The sequence below is a fragment of the Carya illinoinensis genome, chromosome 16 (genome assembly GCF_018687715.1).
Source record: "Carya illinoinensis cultivar Pawnee chromosome 16, C.illinoinensisPawnee_v1, whole genome shotgun sequence".
NCBI lineage: Eukaryota > Viridiplantae > Streptophyta > Magnoliopsida > Fagales > Juglandaceae > Carya > Carya illinoinensis.
The window spans coordinates 26,622,380-26,642,123 of record NC_056767.1 but is presented as its reverse complement, the minus strand read 5'-3'; the positions used below and the strand labels follow the sequence as shown (position 1 = coordinate 26,642,123).

Sequence of the window (19,744 nt, the reverse complement as noted above, 5' to 3'; positions counted from 1 at the left end):
AAATAAAGAAATTTATTCCAATTTGACCAAACTAATTCTCCGATATAGTACGATACTCCTTTAAACAAATCCACATCACTTCCTTGTATCTTTCATTCACGGCAACATTTGTAAATAGAAATTAAAACAAATACAAATCTTATATATCTAAATTATGATATTAAATATTGTAATTTGTATCATCCAAAAATTACGTAAACTCAAAGTTACGTTTGAATGTTAAGTTGAATTGAAATGAATTGAGTTCTTTATAAATAGTAGTAATTTGAGATAGTTGAATAAAATTTACTAAGATCTATCTAAAATGAATTTATATATATTTAGATATTAAAATAAATATATATATATTTATATAAAGTTAAAAAAAATTATAAATTTCGTGTGTAAAGAGATGTTGAGTTGAAAGAAATTATAAATTTTATGTATAAAAAAGTTTGAATTAAAATGAATATAATAATTTAAGAATTAAATATTTAAATATTAAATTTAACTTAATCTAAGAGGCCGAAATCATATTTATCTATAAATAAATAAAATATTATTAAAAAGTAAGAACTTTCTACTCTAAAAAGTTAAATAATTTGTAAATTTAGATAAAATATTTCTCTCTCCAAAAGATGTTGAATCCATACGCCACGTATTCTTGTCCATCGTTATGCAGTCTCACAGTCTCCATCATTCTCAATTATAAAATAAAATAATCAGCGAGAATCTGTGGGAATCGGAATCATCGGATCCCATATTTGCATCTGCATGTGAAATATGATCTTCTAAAATTCCTATTAAAATTTTCAGACATTTCGGCTCCGATTAATCAAAGCCCAAATGCGTACGATATGACGCAAACGACACCCACGATTCCACGTTTCTCTTAGATCCCAAAGAATATATTATCTTACAGCTCAGGTTCAGCTAGCTTCCGTCCCTTCTTAATTCTTTGTTTTCACCGGCTTCAGCCCAAGACTTCTGCGAGTTTTTGATCCATGGCGTCCCTTAGTTTGACTCAGATCAGGAGCAAGAACTCGGTGGCTGATTTCGCTAGGCATCGTCGGAGGACCCCCTGGGCTCGTCCGAGTAGAGTTGGTTTCAAGGTGTTTGCATCTTCAGAGGCTCGGGCGGAGCCCGATCTTAGTGTGACTGTCAATGGGTTGCGCATGCCCAACCCGTTCGTTATTGGGTCGGGTCCTCCGGGGACTAACTACACCGTCATGAAGAGAGCCTTTGATGAGGGATGGGGTGCTGTGATTGCCAAAACTGTAAGTTCTTCTTTTTCTCCGTTCCGGTATCGGCTGTGTTTTGTCTGGTTGCTGAGACGTGGCAAGAAAAAAAGAAAAAAAAAAGAAAGAATTAAACCTTGAGGTGCTGTGACGTCTCTTTCTCTCTGGATGCTGATATGATATCGAGTATAAAGTACTTGAATTTGGGTTAATGTTTTTAGTTATTTCTTTAGAAGTTGTTATTACAGTTTCTGCAAATTCTCAAATTAGTTCATTATAGCATCGTCAAGAGCTGCTTCTAGCGTGTTGGCACATATTTGATGTTCTTTGATATTCACAGCTCACAGAGTTTGGTGCTTTTATGGAGTGGTTTTTGCAAAGTTGGAAGTGCAGTATAGGTTTATCCAAAGTATCTTATTTGCTAACATTCATAATTCACACTGGCCGGGGTCCTGTAATGAAATTGATTCTTTTGGACAAATTATGACTTGTAATTCCATAAGTTGAAACTTTTTCCTTTTCCCAATTTCAACTGTCAATGCTTTGGCTAAAGTTAGGTTCTGTATTCAATTTCATCATAAGAGCTCTGCACCGCCTTTATTTCGACAGCAACACACTGAATTCGTTTCACAATCCTCCTTCATTCTCCCATTGCTGGCTTAATATGGAACCCGAACCAGGATATTACTTTCTGGACCTTGAGCTCTGCTCAATCACAGGGATCCTTCTTAACAATCTTCAAAAGTGCAAGTTCAATTCTGTGAAGATTTTCCCTTAGGTTTCTTATAACAAGTTGTAGTTGGAATTTCAAAAGGCCAAAGTTAACTTATGGGATACGTAAGTAATGATTGCAGTGATGACCATAATGTAAGTGAGAATTGTAGGTGTAATTGTAGAGGACCTGGATATTTAGAGCCATTTAAGGCTAACAATCATTTGGAGTCTCACAAACCTGGAGAAAATCGTATAGCACAATATCAAGTATTAGGTGCTTTGCACAGGACACAACTTAGTAGCCTGTAATTATCTACCTAGTTTATGCTGCTTTAAGCGTTTGGGCGACGCTCTCTTCAATATTCCCCTCTTTAAGGATATTTAATCCTATATAGTCAATATCTAGAAAATAACTACCTTTTTAACTTGTACACATTAAGGTGATGATAATAAGCTAATCTTTGGATATCAAGGATTAAAAAAATACTAGTCTTATGATATCCTTTTAGCCATGTGAAGACAATATCCTTTTAGTCATCTATTCAAGAGAAGCACACTCCAAAAAACACGGAAGTCCAAACCTTTCTTGGTTAGTGTTGTTGTCAATGGACTTTGTGGCCTATAAAATAGAACAAAACAGCCCAAACTCGAGTGGAATTATGAAAAGTGCCACTCATGGCAACTGCAGAATAGTTTAGATTGGTACACATATAAATTAAAGAAGCCCAGTGAAAATATTTGGTTGGGTGATATATTCTCGAATGTTTTATCAGTATATGCTGTAACTTGATGCCAAAACATCAAAAGCTTTATGAGAATTTGTATGGGTTTAGGGAAACTTTTAAGTAAAGTGGCAATGATGCCTTTACTTTTTATTATGTGTGTGTGTGTGTGTGTGCATATTTTCTTTTTCTTGTTACTGGAACTGAACTGTGCTGTTTTGTTCCATTTGGAAATTTAGCCCTAAATCTCAATTAATTGTTTTGCTAGGTGTCACTAGATGCTGCCAAAGTTATAAATGTGACCCCTCGGTATGCCCGACTACGAGCAGGTGCAAATGGCTCTACCAAAGGGCAAATTATTGGGTGGGAGAACATAGAACTCATAAGTGATCGTCCTCTTGAAACAATGTTGAAAGAATTCAAGAAATTAAAAGAAGAGTATCCAGACAGGATTCTCATTGCTTCAATTATGGAGGAGTATGATAAAGCTGCTTGGGAGGAACTTATTGATAGAGTTGAGCAAACTGGAATTGTAAGCTACAGTCATTGCCTAATTTCTTTCTGTGACACAAACTTCTTTCAGCAGAAAGCTTTTGTCATCTAAGATCTCTGACATTTTCCTTTAGGATGCCATAGAGATCAATTTCTCATGTCCCCATGGAATGCCAGAGCGCAAAATGGGTGCTGCTGTTGGGCAGGATTGTGCACTTTTAGAAGAGGTTTCTGGGTGGATAAATGCAAAAGCTACAGTTCCTGTTTGGGCAAAGATGACTCCTAACATCACTGATATAACACAGGTTGGATTGCCATTTCCCCCCATAGATTATTCTTTAAGGCTTATGTGGAGTACTTAATCTGTGATGCATGAGGCACATGTTACACATAACATCTTTGAATCACATTCTGTGAATTTGTGGTCCCATTACTCCCATATCTTTGGCATGTCTCTCTAAATTATGTCAGACTAACATTATGCCTGATCCATGCATTGTGACCACTGATACGAGAATTTTTGTGGTGCCATATCTTTAGTGATTGAAGCTGCAAGTGCTTGGATAAGGAAAGTTTATCAAGTTGGACGACTCAATGAAGAGAAATTTTTTAGAAATGACTAGAACTAGTGTGAATCATGTCGAGTCAACAGCAATGGTGTGGGTCATTTGATCTGCATTTGGTACCTCTCTGTAGATTTGGTAGCAGATAATAATTGTTTTCTCATCTAACCAATAGCTAGTCTGTGTACTGTTTTAAATCTTTGATTTAAGTGTGTAAGCTTTTGAAAGAGCCGTTCTTTAGAAGTACCTTTAGTATAAATAATGTAGGCGTTGGTGGGATAGACTTTTGGAATTTCACCCAGTGTTTTTCTATTCCGCTGAGAATTTTCCCTATGAGTCACAATCTTGTGGGATTCAGTGATTCATTAATGATAAGGATTGTAAAGATAATGACTTAGTCCAATCTCAAAACATCAATGACATTTTCTTTTTTGGACTATGGATATTCAGAGGATGGGGGATGAAGCGTCATTCTTCACATTCTACCTTGGTCTTTTTTAAGAGCCGATCTAAATAAATGAATCAATCAAAATGCAGTACTAAAGAAATTCCATTTTTTGCTTTCCATATTCTCTCCTCCCTTTTCCTCCGGATGCCTGTCACAAAATATGCATTCTTTACTTTCATGTACAGTAATATGTTGGTTGGTTTCTTACTCTTTAGTGATATTAATCATTTCTGTATATAGCCAGCTAGGGTGGCTCTAACATCAGGATGCGAGGGGATATCTGCTATTAACACAATCATGAGCGTAATGGGAATAAATCTTGACAACTTACGTCCAGAGCCTTGTGTTGAGGGGTTTGTAATCTTGAAGCAATATGACACTATTACATTAACATATCATTCACAGGGAATTCATGTGCTAAATTTTGTTAACAGATACTCAACTCCGGGGGGCTACTCTTCAAAGGCAGTCCATCCTATTGCTCTAGCAAAAGTAATGAGTATTGCAAAAATGATGAAGTCAGAATTTGGTGATAAAGACTTGTCACTTTCTGGTATTGGAGGTGTTGAGACTGGTGGAGATGCGGCAGAGTTTATTCTTCTTGGAGCAAATACTGTTCAGGTACAAGGAAATAACTTACTGTTTCTATATACAGAAAAATTTCATTGCATCCAATGACCATGTGTTTGGAAAATCAAATTAACCCCGTACTTGGGATAAAGAGATCTCTCAATTTGGCTTGATGCTCATAGTGCAATTTACTATGCCAATGATTTTTGTCCATATCTTTTTTAGACTTGTAAAGACGTAGCGGTTCCTTTCTTTTTTGGGTCATATGAGCTTACATTAGTTTTCTTGTTTTGTTTTGAGATTTGTCTTCTGTTCATGCGCAAATAGATATATAGGTCAGGTTCATAGATTCCTGACCCACCTAGATACCATCTTGGGCCACTCCAGAGAGGAGTGTTAGAAGTAAAGTCGTTTTACAATGAATCATGTTCCCATGACCATAGGTCCTTTCCTTGGAAACTATTTGGCGAAATAAGGCTTCCTGAGTCATTTTTTTGCATGGACAACCTCCTTAGGGAAGTTTCTTACCTTGGATAACTTAAGAAAGCAACAAGTTGTAGTAGTTGATTGGCGCTGCTGTTTGAAAGGGTTGTTTAATAGTCATTGGTTGGGTCTCTTTCCCTGTTTGAAAGGGTATTTTGGTAGTCATTGGTGTGCTTTATTTTGGACTCTCGATCTTTTTATAATTCTTAGGTGGTGCATCTTTTGTATACTTATTGTCATGTATTAGGGAGCACACCTTTTTCTCTAATAAAATTTGCAATGTTTGTAGGTCTGTACTGGGGTTATGATGCATGGATATGGCCTTGTGAAGAAACTAAGTGATGAGCTGAAGGATTTTATGAAAGCACACAATTTCTCTTCGATAGAGGATTTCAAGGGGTATCTGCTTTACTTGAGAATAAATTTTCATGAATGGCAATATATTCTGTAAACAGAAATTTGAGTTCTTGATTGTGGAAATATATTCTCTTCATTTTTGTTTTGTTTTTGGGTGGTTTCCAGGGTTTCTCTTCAGTACTTCACAACTCATATGGATTTGGTACAAAGGCAACAGGAAGCAATTCAACAGAGGAAAGCTATAAGAAAAGGTTTAAAATCTGACAAAGACTGGACAGGAGATGGCTTTGTGAAAGAGAGTGAGAGCATGGCTTCTAATTGAGTACTTGTATGACAGTTGGCTCTGAATGACTAAAAATAAAATGGTGCATTCCTCTCACTTCCTGCTGGCAATTCATCGTTCTTTTCTTTCGATTTGAGATAGGAGCTGCACTGTGTGTATAATTGAGTTGCCAATGTAAACGAACTTTTCTCAGATGTGTTAAGAGTTCAAAAGCATATAATGAAATGAAGATTAAAAGCATATAATGAAATGAAGATTGTGCTGATGTGTTAATTTTGTTGCAAAAAGTCGTGGTTGGTCGTTGCAACGATTGAACGATGAAATTTGGTCATTGAAACTGAAATGTTTGAACAATGAGAAAATCTTTGGAGTAATTTTGATACAGTTTTAGAATGTGCAAATATTGTCTGCTATTTTTTCAAAAAAAATGACACCCATCATTTAAAAACAGATTTTCTCACGAGGGTTTCATATTTTTTCAATTTTTTTAAAGGCGTGAAGGAGACTTGCATGTCTTAAAATAGGGATCAATCTAGACCTTTTGTTGCCTCAGCGGCCGCAGCTTCTGCTACTGCCATCTCTGTTTCCTGATCTTCTTCCTCCTTCAACTGTATTCAGTAGGTGGGAGGTTGAATCAAAGGTCATCTTCGACTGAAAAATTTGCCACAAGGTTTGATGGTCTAAGATTAATTGAAACCCTGATCGCTGCTCACATACAAGCTTGTTCCTCGAACTTCTTCCTTTTCAGAGGAAGGATTAGATTGAAAAATTCCCACTGGTTGCAGCTTTCTCTTACTTTAGCATTTACTGTTCAAAGAAGACAATTATGCATAATGTATTCTATTTGCTTGTATTTTTCTATGTACATTTTTTATGAGAAAAATTTTATTCAGTAGTCATACACCATGCACCTGCTGAGAAATATAAATAAATAAAAGAATTTTTTTACTTAGCAGGTTTGTAAACTGTTGAGTAGAGTAACTCTTTTTATTAACTGCCAGTTATTTTTGGGTCTAATATTCGGTATGTGATGAATAATTAAATATTTTGAAATGAGTTATAAAAAACTATTAATACTACGAAATTAAATTATGTCACTTTCTTGTGGGGGTAGGGGAGACTTGCTCATAGTCATGGATAGAGAAAACAGAGCCTCTTGATTTTTGTTCCAAGCAATTCCTTACCTAAATTACTGATGACATTTACCTTGAATCTGACTAAAATATGTAATGAGGTTTTATAAATGCTTACATTTAAATATTTTTCATTTATTTAGTGTGCAAGTGTTTTTGTTTTTGATCAACAATGTAAACTGTTTTATTCATCAATACCAAAAAAATTACATCAAAACATCATGCCATATGACTTGAGAAACACTCTCAGGGAAAGAGTCGAAACACTCTCAGGGAAAGAGTCCCACCAAATCACTAGATCATCTATATGCCATGAATGTTTTGCCTAACAATGGGCTACAACATTGGCCATGCGACCTCTATGCTGGATAGACACCTTAGGAAACCCTTGTAGCAATCTCTTAATCTCATGGACCAAGTTTCTCCATATAGATATAGACTCCTACTCTCTATTCAGCTCTTGGACCACCAATAAAGAATCACTTTCCAAATTTAGCTCACTGATTCCCAAAGGCAAGCAAACTTGGAGACTCCTCAATACTGCCAAGAATTCTATTTCCATAGGGTCACTTACCTCATGTTCTGGTTTACTAGCTGTTAAAATCACATGACCCCCCTCATCTCGAAGAACCATGCCTACACTAGATCTGCACTGGTCATGGAATATAGCGCCATCGATGTTAAACTTTAAGACCCCCAAGGGTGGAGGTTTCCAACTGCATTGAGGCACCAACCCCCTTCTCTACTCTTCTGTTGTTGATTTGTATTCTTGCTGAATTGAAAGAGCATGATCTAGCACTTGCTTAGGAGACAACTTCTTCTGCTCATACATAAGCTTATTTCTTCTATACCATAGTCCCCACGACCATAGGGCCAGGTGTTCCATCTCTCCTGCTCTATTCCTTATAGCCAAGTGTGTCATAACCTGAACAAAATCTCTTTGAACTTGGATATCCTGCAAGAAACTAAGCTGGGCCAGTAAGACATCCTAGAAGCTTGTACAATTGAGCAGGGCATGATTTATTTCCTCTTATTCTACTTGACACCATTTACACAATGACTTTGTCACCACCTTTTTTGCTTGTAAATTCTTTAAAGATGGTAACCCATTTTTACACACCCTCCACACAAAGATCTTTACTTGATTAGGAAACTGCAACTTCCATATTTTTCTCCACATTCTTTTATGCTCCTCTCAATATGACACCTCACCCTCTTGCCTATCTTCAGCAAAAGACATGAACAACTTGTAAGCACTTTTAACACTAAAGTGTCCATTCTTTTCATGTTCCCACACCAGACTATCTGGTCTACTATCAGAAGCTAACACCATGTGAAACACCTCTTCTGCTTCCCTTAGAGGTAGGCATCTTCTAACCTTATCCATATCCCACCTTTTAGTATTGCCATCTATCAGCTAAGAGACCTTCCAATTCAACTGGGTTTGAGTGATTGAATATGAGACTGTTACCAGTTTATGATTTGGCAACCAGTAGTCAGACCAAATATTAATAGCCTTACCATCTCCTACCCTCCACCTGCACCCTTGTAGTAAGCATTTCTTAGTTTCCCATATGCCTCGCCACACAAAAGAAGGTGATGCTCTTAGCTTGGCCTATTTGAAACTGGTAGAAGGAAAGTATCTAACTTTATAAACCTTGTGTAATGGCAAATCTTCCTCCTTCAGAATACGCCAACCTTGCTTAGCCAAGAGGGCCATGTTAAAGGTCTTCAAGTCCTTAAAATCAGTTCCCTCATAAATCTTTGAATCACACATCTTCCTCCAATTAATCCAACTTATTTTATTTTTCTCATTCTTTTGCCCCCACCAAAACTTTGCTATCAAACTCTCCAACTTAATACATAAAGAACCAGACAGCTTGAAGCAACTCATAGTGTAAGTTGGGATAGAGAGGGCTACTGCTTTAATGAGCACCTCTTTACCCCATTGAGATAACAGCTTCTCCTTCCACTCTTGTAACTTAGTCCACACCTTGTTTTGCAACACAAAGAAAACTTGGTACTTTCCTCTACCCACCATAGGAGGAAGGCTCAAATACTTGTCATAATTTTGATGTTGTTAGACACGCCAAAACTGCATAGTCTCAGCTTTTGTATTAGTAGAGACATTTTTACTGAATACCATGAAAGTTTTATCCCTATTCACCATTTGACCAGAGGCTTTTTCATATACTTCCAACATATGAAGTATATTTCTATTAGTTTGTAATGTGGCACTACAAAACAAAACACTATCATATGTAAACATAAGGTGATTAATTTTTGAAGCACCTCTACAAACACAAATCCCGTCCACTATATCTTTCACATTAGATTTCTGAAGAAGAGAAATAAGGCCTTCAGTACCAAAAAGGAAGAGGTAAGGGGATAATGATATAAGATGAAAATGATCTGAATAGTAGTAAAATAGTTTGTGAATAGCAGTGAAGTGATTTGAATTATGATGTTTAATTGAATTTTGATAAATAAGAGAAAAAGTTGAATAAAAATATTATAAAGTTAAAATATTATTATAATATAATTTTTATTTTGAAATTTGAAAAAATTATACTTTTTTTAGAAGTTTGGGAACATTGTAATTTTTATGTAACGAGTAAATGAAAAAATCTAAAGTTTGAAATTAAAAAGTATTTATATTTGAATGAAATTATATTTTGTCTTAAATGAAATCATGCTTTGAAATTAGTGATCTTTAGTTAGATGGTTATAGGGATCCGACACTGGAGGAGATTTAGCTTATAGAAAATCTGCAAGTGGTTATACATATTCCATGGAACTATGGAAGGGAATTGCTGTTTCTTGGTAATTAAGAAACATAGTTCCTTAAATAAAATAATAATTAAGAAACAGAATTATGTTGCAAAGTTTATTATTGAAATTGGATACACGGCGTGTTGCATATAGCGGTAAGTAACGTGCAGTGTCCATAAAAAAAAAGTAACGTGCAGTGGTGGAGCCACGTTGTTCCAAGTGGGCCATGCCCCTCCCCAATTTTTTGTTTTTTTGAAATCATATAATAGCCCTTAAATTTTATGCATAATTTTATAAATATAAAAATGATCCTAAAAAAAAATTATAATCTCCATATACTTTCTTTTTTTTTTTTTTGTTTTTTAGTATATTTAGAAATGTCTCTCTTCAATTTTTTTTTTTTTTTTTTTTTTTTTTTGTAGTCCCAATTTTTTAAATTTCTATATATTATCTATTTTCAAGTATATGGTTTTTCTAAAATTAAAATTAAAATTAAATTTAAGAGGAATTATAAACTTATTAATATGAATCTCAAAATTTTTTGTTATACAATATTTTTCTTAATATGACATCTAAAGTGAAAATATAAGAAAAATTATTTAAGGTCGATGATCTATATAAAAAATAGTTTGTAGTAATGTTTTTACAATTTTTCAATCTCTTTTTAATTTCGATAAAAGAATTTATGTTTGCTGTCCTAGGACTACGTGCATGTCCAGCCCACTCTTTTTGAAAAAAGTAAATAAATTTAAGATTTACATAAAAAAATTATTTTTTAATGGTGGGTTATACTTTTTTTAAGGGAGTACGTAAAGTTTGCACACTTTGTATTTAACATTTCTTTTTACATAAATATATCATACAATTTTTCAATTGACTCTCCTCAATACAATTGTTGGTAACGTGGTCTTGACTAAAAATCTTATTAATAAAATGGGATTGGGTGTATTTGCTATATGCATTAATGTGTTTTGTGACAATAAGGTTGCATTTGGATGTTGAATTGAATTGAAATGAGTTGAATTATTTATGAATAGTAGTGATTTGAGATGGTGAAGTGATTTTTATGGAACACACCTGAGATGAGTTTAGATGTGTTTAGATGTTAATATGAGTTTAAATTTATTTATAGAAAATTAAAAAAGGTTGTGGGTCCTGCATGTAAATAAGTGTTGAGTTAAAAAAAATTATAGGTCCTACGTGTAAGAAAATTTTGAATTGAGATGAATGTAGTAATTTAAGAATTATATATTTAGATGTTATAAAATTAAACTGAATTAAGTTGATCTTAATAGACTCTAACAACCAAATGATGAGTCTATTGTCGCGTTCAACAAGTTATTGAAAATTGTTTTTTTGGAATAATTAAGTTTAAGTTCAGGGAACAAATAAAAAAATCTTTTTATCAATGATTCAAGAAAATATCTTAAATCTGTGTTAAATTTGTAAGTCTATGTATCAATCAAATGAATTTTGTTATGATGGGGTCTTCTAAATGGTGGAGCACAAAACATAAAATATATCGAGATGATGGTCAATTCCATGACTAAAACAGTGTTTAAATGACCCATTTGTTACTCAATGTATTATTCCCTCTGGATATCATAATTTACTCATTCACCCCTACAACTATTTTATAATTTATTTTGGAACAACTTCATATTATTGTACTACTTCATTAAAAACATGAAAAATAATTAACTTACAACTATTTTACAATTCTATATAAAATAGATAGTTTTTTTTTTTATAAAACTAAAATTTAATTTTAATAAAGTAACATAATTGCATCATTTAATTGTAAAAATTTTAGTTGTAAAGTATGTAGTGCATTATATTATAAATAATTTCAGTTTTATATAACTAATCTTCATTTAAAATAAAGTTTTAAAATAGTAGTAAGTTTATCATTTTCTTTACTTTTGACGCCTTTTCATTTCGTTCATATAAATGTATTGTGTGATTTTAATTATACTTGCAAATCCGAAAACTGTATTGAAATATAATTTAACAAGAACGAGGTCAAGGCACCACATGGACTGGTAAAAGCGTAGGAAACCAATCAAATATAAATGAAATAAATTCTAATTTAATTTAGAAAAATGAGTTCTAACATAAAATAAGAAATTAAGAATTAAACAATTAATGAATCAAAGCAAGAATTAATTAATTAATAAGCTCATCACAATAATTAAAGAAATAGAATAAAATTTAAAGATGAAAATAAATCTAAACAATAAATAAACTATTAATGAATAAGAAATTATGATTTATGAAATCAATCATGTCATTATGATTGGAATCCATCTCAATTAATTGATAGTGATACATTTATGATAATTGATTCTTCCGAATGTGATCTATGTGATAATTTAGAAATTAATCATGTCATTATGAAAAATATCATCAATGAAACATATTTTTTTAAAAAAAAAAATCTAAAATATGTTTTTTTACTTAAAGATAAAAAATTAACTCGTCACTTGTATCTGTTAAAATAAATCATAAAAAATATTATATTCTATTTTTAGCAACATTATAAAGCTAGCTCTCAATTAGTTAAAATTCTTCTAGACTATGAGAAAAATATGATTGAACTCATATTCGGAATCTTGTTGATCTCTCTTAATTGATTTGAAGCAAGAACAACGGGTTGTTGAACACGTACATAAATAATTGAAAAAAAAATTAATATCATAAATAATATTCATATTCATATATAAAAATAAACTCCAAAATCTAAACCTAAATAATCATCAGAATAATATTTTAAAAAAATAAAAAAGGAAAAATTCACAGTGATCTTAGAACGTAAACAAGACCAAAGACCAAAAGTGGTTTTCCTATTGTTTTTTCGTTTGTTAAGTCTAGAGAGCGACTGCACAATACCATCCTCGTCAAGTCATTGAGGCAACCGTTAATGGAAGTCTATCCGTCTTGACTGGTCTCTTTTGTGTCTTCTCCCTGCATAGAAGTTAATAATATTTACAATTTTATATTGAAGTTTCACATTTTTAAAGTGATTAAATTTGAGATTTATATGAAAAAATTATTTTTTTACTATTTTTTTTTTCAAATATTAGAGTACGAGTACATAGGGTTTGCACACATTAGAACTATATTTAAAATTAATCTTTTAGAAAAATGTTAAATCTATACACAAATTTTATACAAGAAAATATATATACATGCTAGCTTAATGTAATATTATGCCAGATGACCTATTTTACAATAATAAAAGCTTTAAAATATAGTTGAATATCATATAAACCACATAGCTATGTGAACCTATTTATATACACTACAACAAAAATCATTTTTTGGGACGAAATTGCTTTGGGACGAATTGAAAATCGTCCCAAAAAGTGAGATTTTGGAACGAAATTTGAATTTCGTTCCAAAATAACGACGGAATGCCAGACCGTTCGAACGCGTTCGAACGCTATTCTTAGGGACGAAATTTTTTGTCCCAAATAAGTTAACCGTTCGACCGTTAATGATTAACCATTCGAACGTTTAATTGTTACCGTTTGAACGTAATATTGGCGCGATAGGCAAAATTATTTTGGAGGGAAATTGACAAACCGTTCGAACGTGGTACCGTTCGAACGGTAAGTTAATACCGTTCGAACGTATTAACTGAAAATTAATACCCTTCCCTAATTAATCCAAATTCATGATAATAAATGTTATTTAAATGCAATATTCGGTATTAATTATATTAAATATAATAATTAATTCAATTATAATATATTTTAACTGTTAAATATATTAAATGTAATATATTTAATGCGCTTATATATTATTAAATACTATATATTATATTTATAATTTTTTATATATATAGTATATATTATATTATATTTAATTAAAATATATTATACTATTGAATATTATATAGTATATAGTATAAGTTATATTATATAGTATAATTAATATAATATAGACTACTATATACATGAAACTATGTTCATGTATTTATATAACATATATATTATATGTGATATTAACTAATATATATATATATATATATATATATATATAATAGTATATGTATTACATGACTTGTTTAGTATATTTTTCATATTATATTGCAGTTATAGGCTAATTAGATGACACTCTCTATTCTAGCACTATAAATGACACTATATATACTCAATTTTAGTTTTTGTATCATTATAATACACTCTAATTGCTAGTAGTATAGATGACACTATATATAATAGTAGATATCCTATTATTAATTAATATTATAATAATAATATAATATAATAAACACTATATATATATGCATGTCATACATATAATCCTATGCTATGATACCATATATATGTTATATATAATAGGTTAATATATGTACTTGACTATAATACTAGATGTAATATGATATTTTATACTATATATGTTACTAAACTATATAATATATGTTTGATTACATATTATATAGTTATATTACTCTGTCTCTAAACTATAGTATATTTACAAGTTATTATATTTAAAGGTATAGTGTAAAAAAAATACAATAAGCAACATTTTAATTTGACGTTTGAACGGTTTAAAATAACCGTTCAAACGTATAAGAAAACGTTCGAACGGTAATTTTCACGTTCGAACGTTTAATTAGAGGGGGAAAATTTTCCCGCTACGGTATTTGACGTTCGAACGTTCATTAAATAACCGTTCGAACGTCAATGTTCTACATTTACACGACAGAACCTCACAATCTCGCACTCGTTCCAGTCGACTTCCAATCTCTCCCACGCTCATTTTCTTCCAACCAACGCCATTATTCTTCAATCCAGCCCTTAAATATTATTAACTTCTATCAATCTCTTATATTTTTGGATTAAGAGGTTGTTTTTATCGTTTGGTGAAGAGTATTTAAGTTTTGGGCATTGGGTACGGGTGGATTTTCTGGTTTATCTCTCCAAATCAGGTATTCTCCTTAAATATATTCTCATTTTAGATTTTATATAAGTGTTTTCGTTTGCTATAATGAGTTCGTCATATAGTTTGCTGTCTTTTGATGTAATTTGGACTGTAAATGTTGAGGTTTTCGGAGATTGAAGACGACTGTAATCTGGAATTAATCCGTTCGAACGGTATTTGTGTGCCGTTCGAACGTATGTCCTTAGATTGAACGGTGACTAGCACCGTTTGAACGTTATGTTGGTCAGTGTTAAAATAATTAATACTTTAAATGCAGGAATTGAATTAAAAATTAATTATTTATAATCTACATTTAATAATACTTAAATACTTAAAAGATTAAAGTAATCAAATGAGAATGAATTCAATTACAAATCATCTAAGATTTAATAATACTTAAATATTTAATAGTTGAATTATTCAACTATAGGTTAATACAAATAGTTTTGTTTTAATAACACAAAAATACTTAATCTTTAAATTAATAAAATGAATTTTAAATAAAATACAAATAATCTAGATTTAATAATACTTAAATACTTAAAAGTTAAAAGTAATCAAATGAATTTGAATTAAAATATAAATTCTGAATTATAATTAATAAAATGAATGTTAATTACAATTCAAATAGTTATAATTATTAACTAGAATGTTAATTACAATACAAATAGTTATAATTATTAACTAAAATGTTAATTAAAATACAAATAGTTATAATTAATAAAATATTTTGAAAGATATAAAACAACTATCTAATTATTTAATAATAAGTATTAATAATATAAATACTTAATTAACATATCTTGCATTGTTTGTTTGATACATGTTATATTGAAGAATTGGTTGCAAAACAACAAGAGTTAGAGGCTCAATTGGCGAGACAAGGAGACATGGAAATGCGCCTCAAACAACATGAAGAAGAACAAGCAGAGTTCAGGAGAGATATGCAACTCCAAATGCAACAGTACAGGCCTCCAACCAACTGATGGTTTTTTACGTCTAGCTTATAACATTATCTAATTATGTATGAACAATGCTAGTATCATGGTTATTTATTTCTTCGCACTTATTATAAAACTTTTGTGAGTAATTAAACAGTTCTTAATTTATGTTTTTCAAATATTATGGATGCCTATTTAATTTTTTTTTTTTATAATTATTGATTTTAATAAAAATAATATCCGTTCGAACGACCGTGTCACGTTCGAACATTAATGGGTAGGCCGTTCAAACGATAATGTACCATTCAAACATTAATGACCAAACCGTTCGAACGATACCAGATGCTCAAAAAAAAAACGTTCAAACAGAGGTCATTACCATAGCGTTCAAACGTTGATCAGCACCGTTCGATCTCTTCTACCGTTCGATCTGTTCCTTTAACGTTCGAACGTAATTCTATTGATCATTTGAACGTATCTTGATAACCGTTCAAAAGATACATTAACGTTCGAACGGTAACTGAGAAGCATTCGAACGCCATTCTGGAACGAATTTTAACCGTGACAAAAAAGGTCATCGTTCGAACGGTATCGAACGGTCAATTTCAAAATCGTTCCAAAAGATATATTTTGGGATGAAATTGTGATTTTCGTCCCAATATATCTTCTGGGACAGTGATGTTGGGACGAAATTTTTTCGTCCCAAAAAATCTTTCAGAACGAAATCAATATATTTTGGGACGAAAATTTTCGTCCCAAAAAATGTTTTTTGTTGTAGTGATAATATTGTATATACAATCGTTTCTTTTAATTTCTATTTTTCCTAAAAAGTCTTGCCAAGACCTTTTTTTATTTTATTTTTATTGACATCAAAGTCTTGCCAAGACTTCGATTTCTAAAACCCTAGAGTTACGTTCTTGTATGGTAAAGTTTATCTCCTCACCTACCTCCTTCCTTCTACTTTCTTTTACATATAAATATATATATATATATATATATGTATTTATTCCCTATGAAATGACCTCAAGCATTTGTGCTGTTCTAACATAAAGTACACGAAGGATCGAGATCAGAGATGATGAGACTTACATTGTGGTTTCTTTTAGGAGGGTTGTGTGTTTTTCTGCTATTTCATGCATCCTATTGCCGGTAGGTATAATATATATGTTTAAACTCTCATAAATTAATTGGAAAATTACATTATTAATGTAATTAGTTAATTACTTCGTTGGGTTTCCTCTCAAACATTGTGTTTTATTTTGTACATGTAGTATCATAATCGAAACAAATCAACTGCCTAGATCGCTAGGGCAACAATACCGTGGTTGGTTGCCTTCGCCTCCGAGAATGCAAAGCTCTGGTCGTGAGGGTGCCAATATTGTGGGTAAGCGAAGACCTGCTCTGCCACCACCTGTCGGAGCCAAAAATCCAAGGCCATGAACATTACTGATTAATTTGCAAGAGAGCTCTAGCCTCATTATACAACCTAGTTTGCGACCATATCTTTTTGCCGCTTGTAATTTTTTTCTTGTGGTGATGCATGCATGTGAAATTAAGTTAGCTTCTTTTATAGGTCTACTTCGTTGATTAATTTTGCTTTGTAGCGGGAGATTGTTAGCTAGAGATGAAATCAAATTAATCAAGATTTTATTTAATCATCATATATCCTAACAATTATATTTATCGTTTTAAGAAATTTGATTTTCAATATTTACCTTATGTCATAATTAATTCTCGGACCTATGGTTGCATGGTAGTTAATCCTTAAAGTTTCTTCATCTCCTTCTTCGTTTCTTAATTTCTATTATATTTTATATTCTATCAGCATTAGTGCCTCAATCTATTTATGGTGGATTTGCTTTCATAATAATTTTTTTTTTAATGTGTTGTATTATTTGTTTCAATTTTTAAGAAATCCTTGACTTGCAAGACGGTATAGATTATACATTCTCTACATGGTTTGCAAATATAATTTTATTTATTTAATACATTCTCTACAAAGATTGTGAATAGAGCTGAGCAATTTAGCATATAATATAATATAAAAATATTTTATATATAATATAAGAAATTAAATATATATCGATTTAGTTCAGTTTGATTTAAACCTGTTTTCAAAATATTAAAATCAGTACCAGACCGACTTAGTTACAAACCGGACTGAACCTCCGGTTAGATTGGTTCAATCATTTTTCGATATTTTTTTACACTTCTAGTTGCATGTGCTGGAGAGGTAAATCTTAGGGGGGCTAATTTTTTCATACGAAATAATAAGTTAAAGTTGAGAACCTAATTCATTAAGCGACCGAGTTGGGTCCGGTTAGTGTTGATTCACATAAAAATCAATTTGACACACATTAAATCGGATATGGTACCTTCAAAATTGTTAATTTTTATTACAATTTATGAACATAATACAAATATAATCAGCCGCATTTAGATTGATTTACACATAACATAAATTTAACTTGATATGATCGAAACTAGAAAGAAATTGCCATCACTAGCCTTGGAAAGTATGGTCCCCATTAAAATTTAAAAAAATACTTTTTTAAAAAAGCTGAAATCTGATGCCCAAATCCAATTAGTGAGAGTTTAAGATTGTTAAATTGAAATTTCAAATGAGCTAAGAAAAAAACCCAATAAAAAAGTTTAAATTTGACTCCATTCTGACAAGCCGAAGTCAGAGTTGGATTGAAAGCTATGCGAATTAGAATCAAAGTCGGAGGTCAGATTTGACCTAAAGGCACTCCGACTCCGACATTGTCCGGCCTTAATTGTGAATTGATAACTAATTTAATTAATTAACTAACTAATTACTTCAGGTGGAAGTCAAACCGCAATACATTGATAACAACATCCAAGTTTTCTCCACTAATTGTGTCATTAATTATTTTTTAAATTTTTATTTCAAATATAACATATGAATTTATGAGACTGAACCAATACAATTTAGAATGAAGAGTTGTGTTGCTATAAATTTGTTAAAAGAAAGCGTACACCTTATCTATAATTATTGAATGCGCGTTGCATACTCACCTTATCCATGACACATGGAAAATGTACATAACTGCTAAAAAGTTATGCTACTTATAAATCAGTGTATAAACATGCCTTTGTTGTGGGGTCATGTCAATATGAAAAATCCAAAATCTAAATATTTTTTTATACTAACCCAATTCAAGACTGTCAATACACTAGTTTGTTCGAGAATTCATTTGATATTTGCTTGGTTAAAGTCATTTCAAGCTCGAATCATAAGAAAAAAGCTTGCTATTGTAAAAGTAAAAATCCGCTTGATTAATAAATGATATGTACTCAATTAAATTAGGTTTGCCTCAATTAAGGTTAGTTCGTTTAAGCACAACTCGATTTGTACTATTTGGTCCGACTCGATCGGTCCATAGGATGTTTTTGGAACCGGATCGGACCATTTCAGTCAACCATTTTTCTACCCCAGACCGGACCGTTAAGGATTGGTCCGGTCAGTCCATTTAGCCAGACTCAACACAATTTTGTATTTTTTGGCCCAACTAACATTTCTAGTCAAATCTCGGTCAAAGTATTGACATTTTATCCTATTTTCGGCCTAAAATTATTTACATACAAAAAATTGAAAAACAAAACTTGAAAAAGATGCAATATGCCAATAACATCCAAACTCAAAATAAAAGAAAAATAAAGTAAAAGTAAAGATGTAAATAAAAATTATTCATATCTATACAAAAATATAGAAAATTGGGAGAACAAAACTTTAAAAGAAAATATATTGAGACGATGGTCATTCCATGATTAAAAAAGTGTGTTTAAATGACTCATTTGTTACTCAATTTATTATTCTTGTGCATGGGATATCACAATTTACTCATCACTCTTAAGACTCTTTTATAATTATTTTATTACTTATTTTACAACTAACACATATTATTGTACTAATTCATTGAAAACAAAAAAAATACAAATAATTTACATCTAATTTATAATTCTATTTAAAATGGAGAGCAATTTTGTAACATTCAGATTTAAAAGTGACATGATTGAATTAGTTAATTATAAAATTAAAGTTGATAATGATTTGTACGTGTGTTGTTAAAAATAACTTCAATTTTACACCGAGAAT

At 31.4% G+C, this 19,744-nt stretch overlaps 1 protein-coding gene across 4 annotated transcripts; it reads left to right on the top strand.

Annotated features, from left to right (window-relative positions):
* Positions 1-728: 728 nt before the first annotated feature.
* LOC122299761 (dihydropyrimidine dehydrogenase (NADP(+)), chloroplastic-like) lies at positions 729-6,801 on the top strand. Of its 4 annotated transcripts, none has more exons than XM_043110192.1 (8): positions 729-1,256; positions 2,922-3,185; positions 3,280-3,450; positions 4,397-4,509; positions 4,591-4,777; positions 5,499-5,608; positions 5,732-5,931; positions 6,471-6,801. In XM_043110192.1, exons 1-7 carry the CDS (start codon positions 984-986, stop codon positions 5,886-5,888), a joined length of 1,275 nt encoding a protein of 424 aa, XP_042966126.1. In that variant the 5' UTR covers positions 729-983; the 3' UTR covers positions 5,889-5,931; positions 6,471-6,801. The 4 variants fall into 4 exon arrangements, with proteins under 4 accessions (XP_042966126.1, XP_042966125.1, XP_042966127.1 ...); XM_043110191.1 differs by having other exon boundaries at positions 6,468-6,801; XM_043110193.1 differs by having other exon boundaries at positions 6,343-6,481.
* Positions 6,802-19,744: the final 12,943 nt, after the last annotated feature.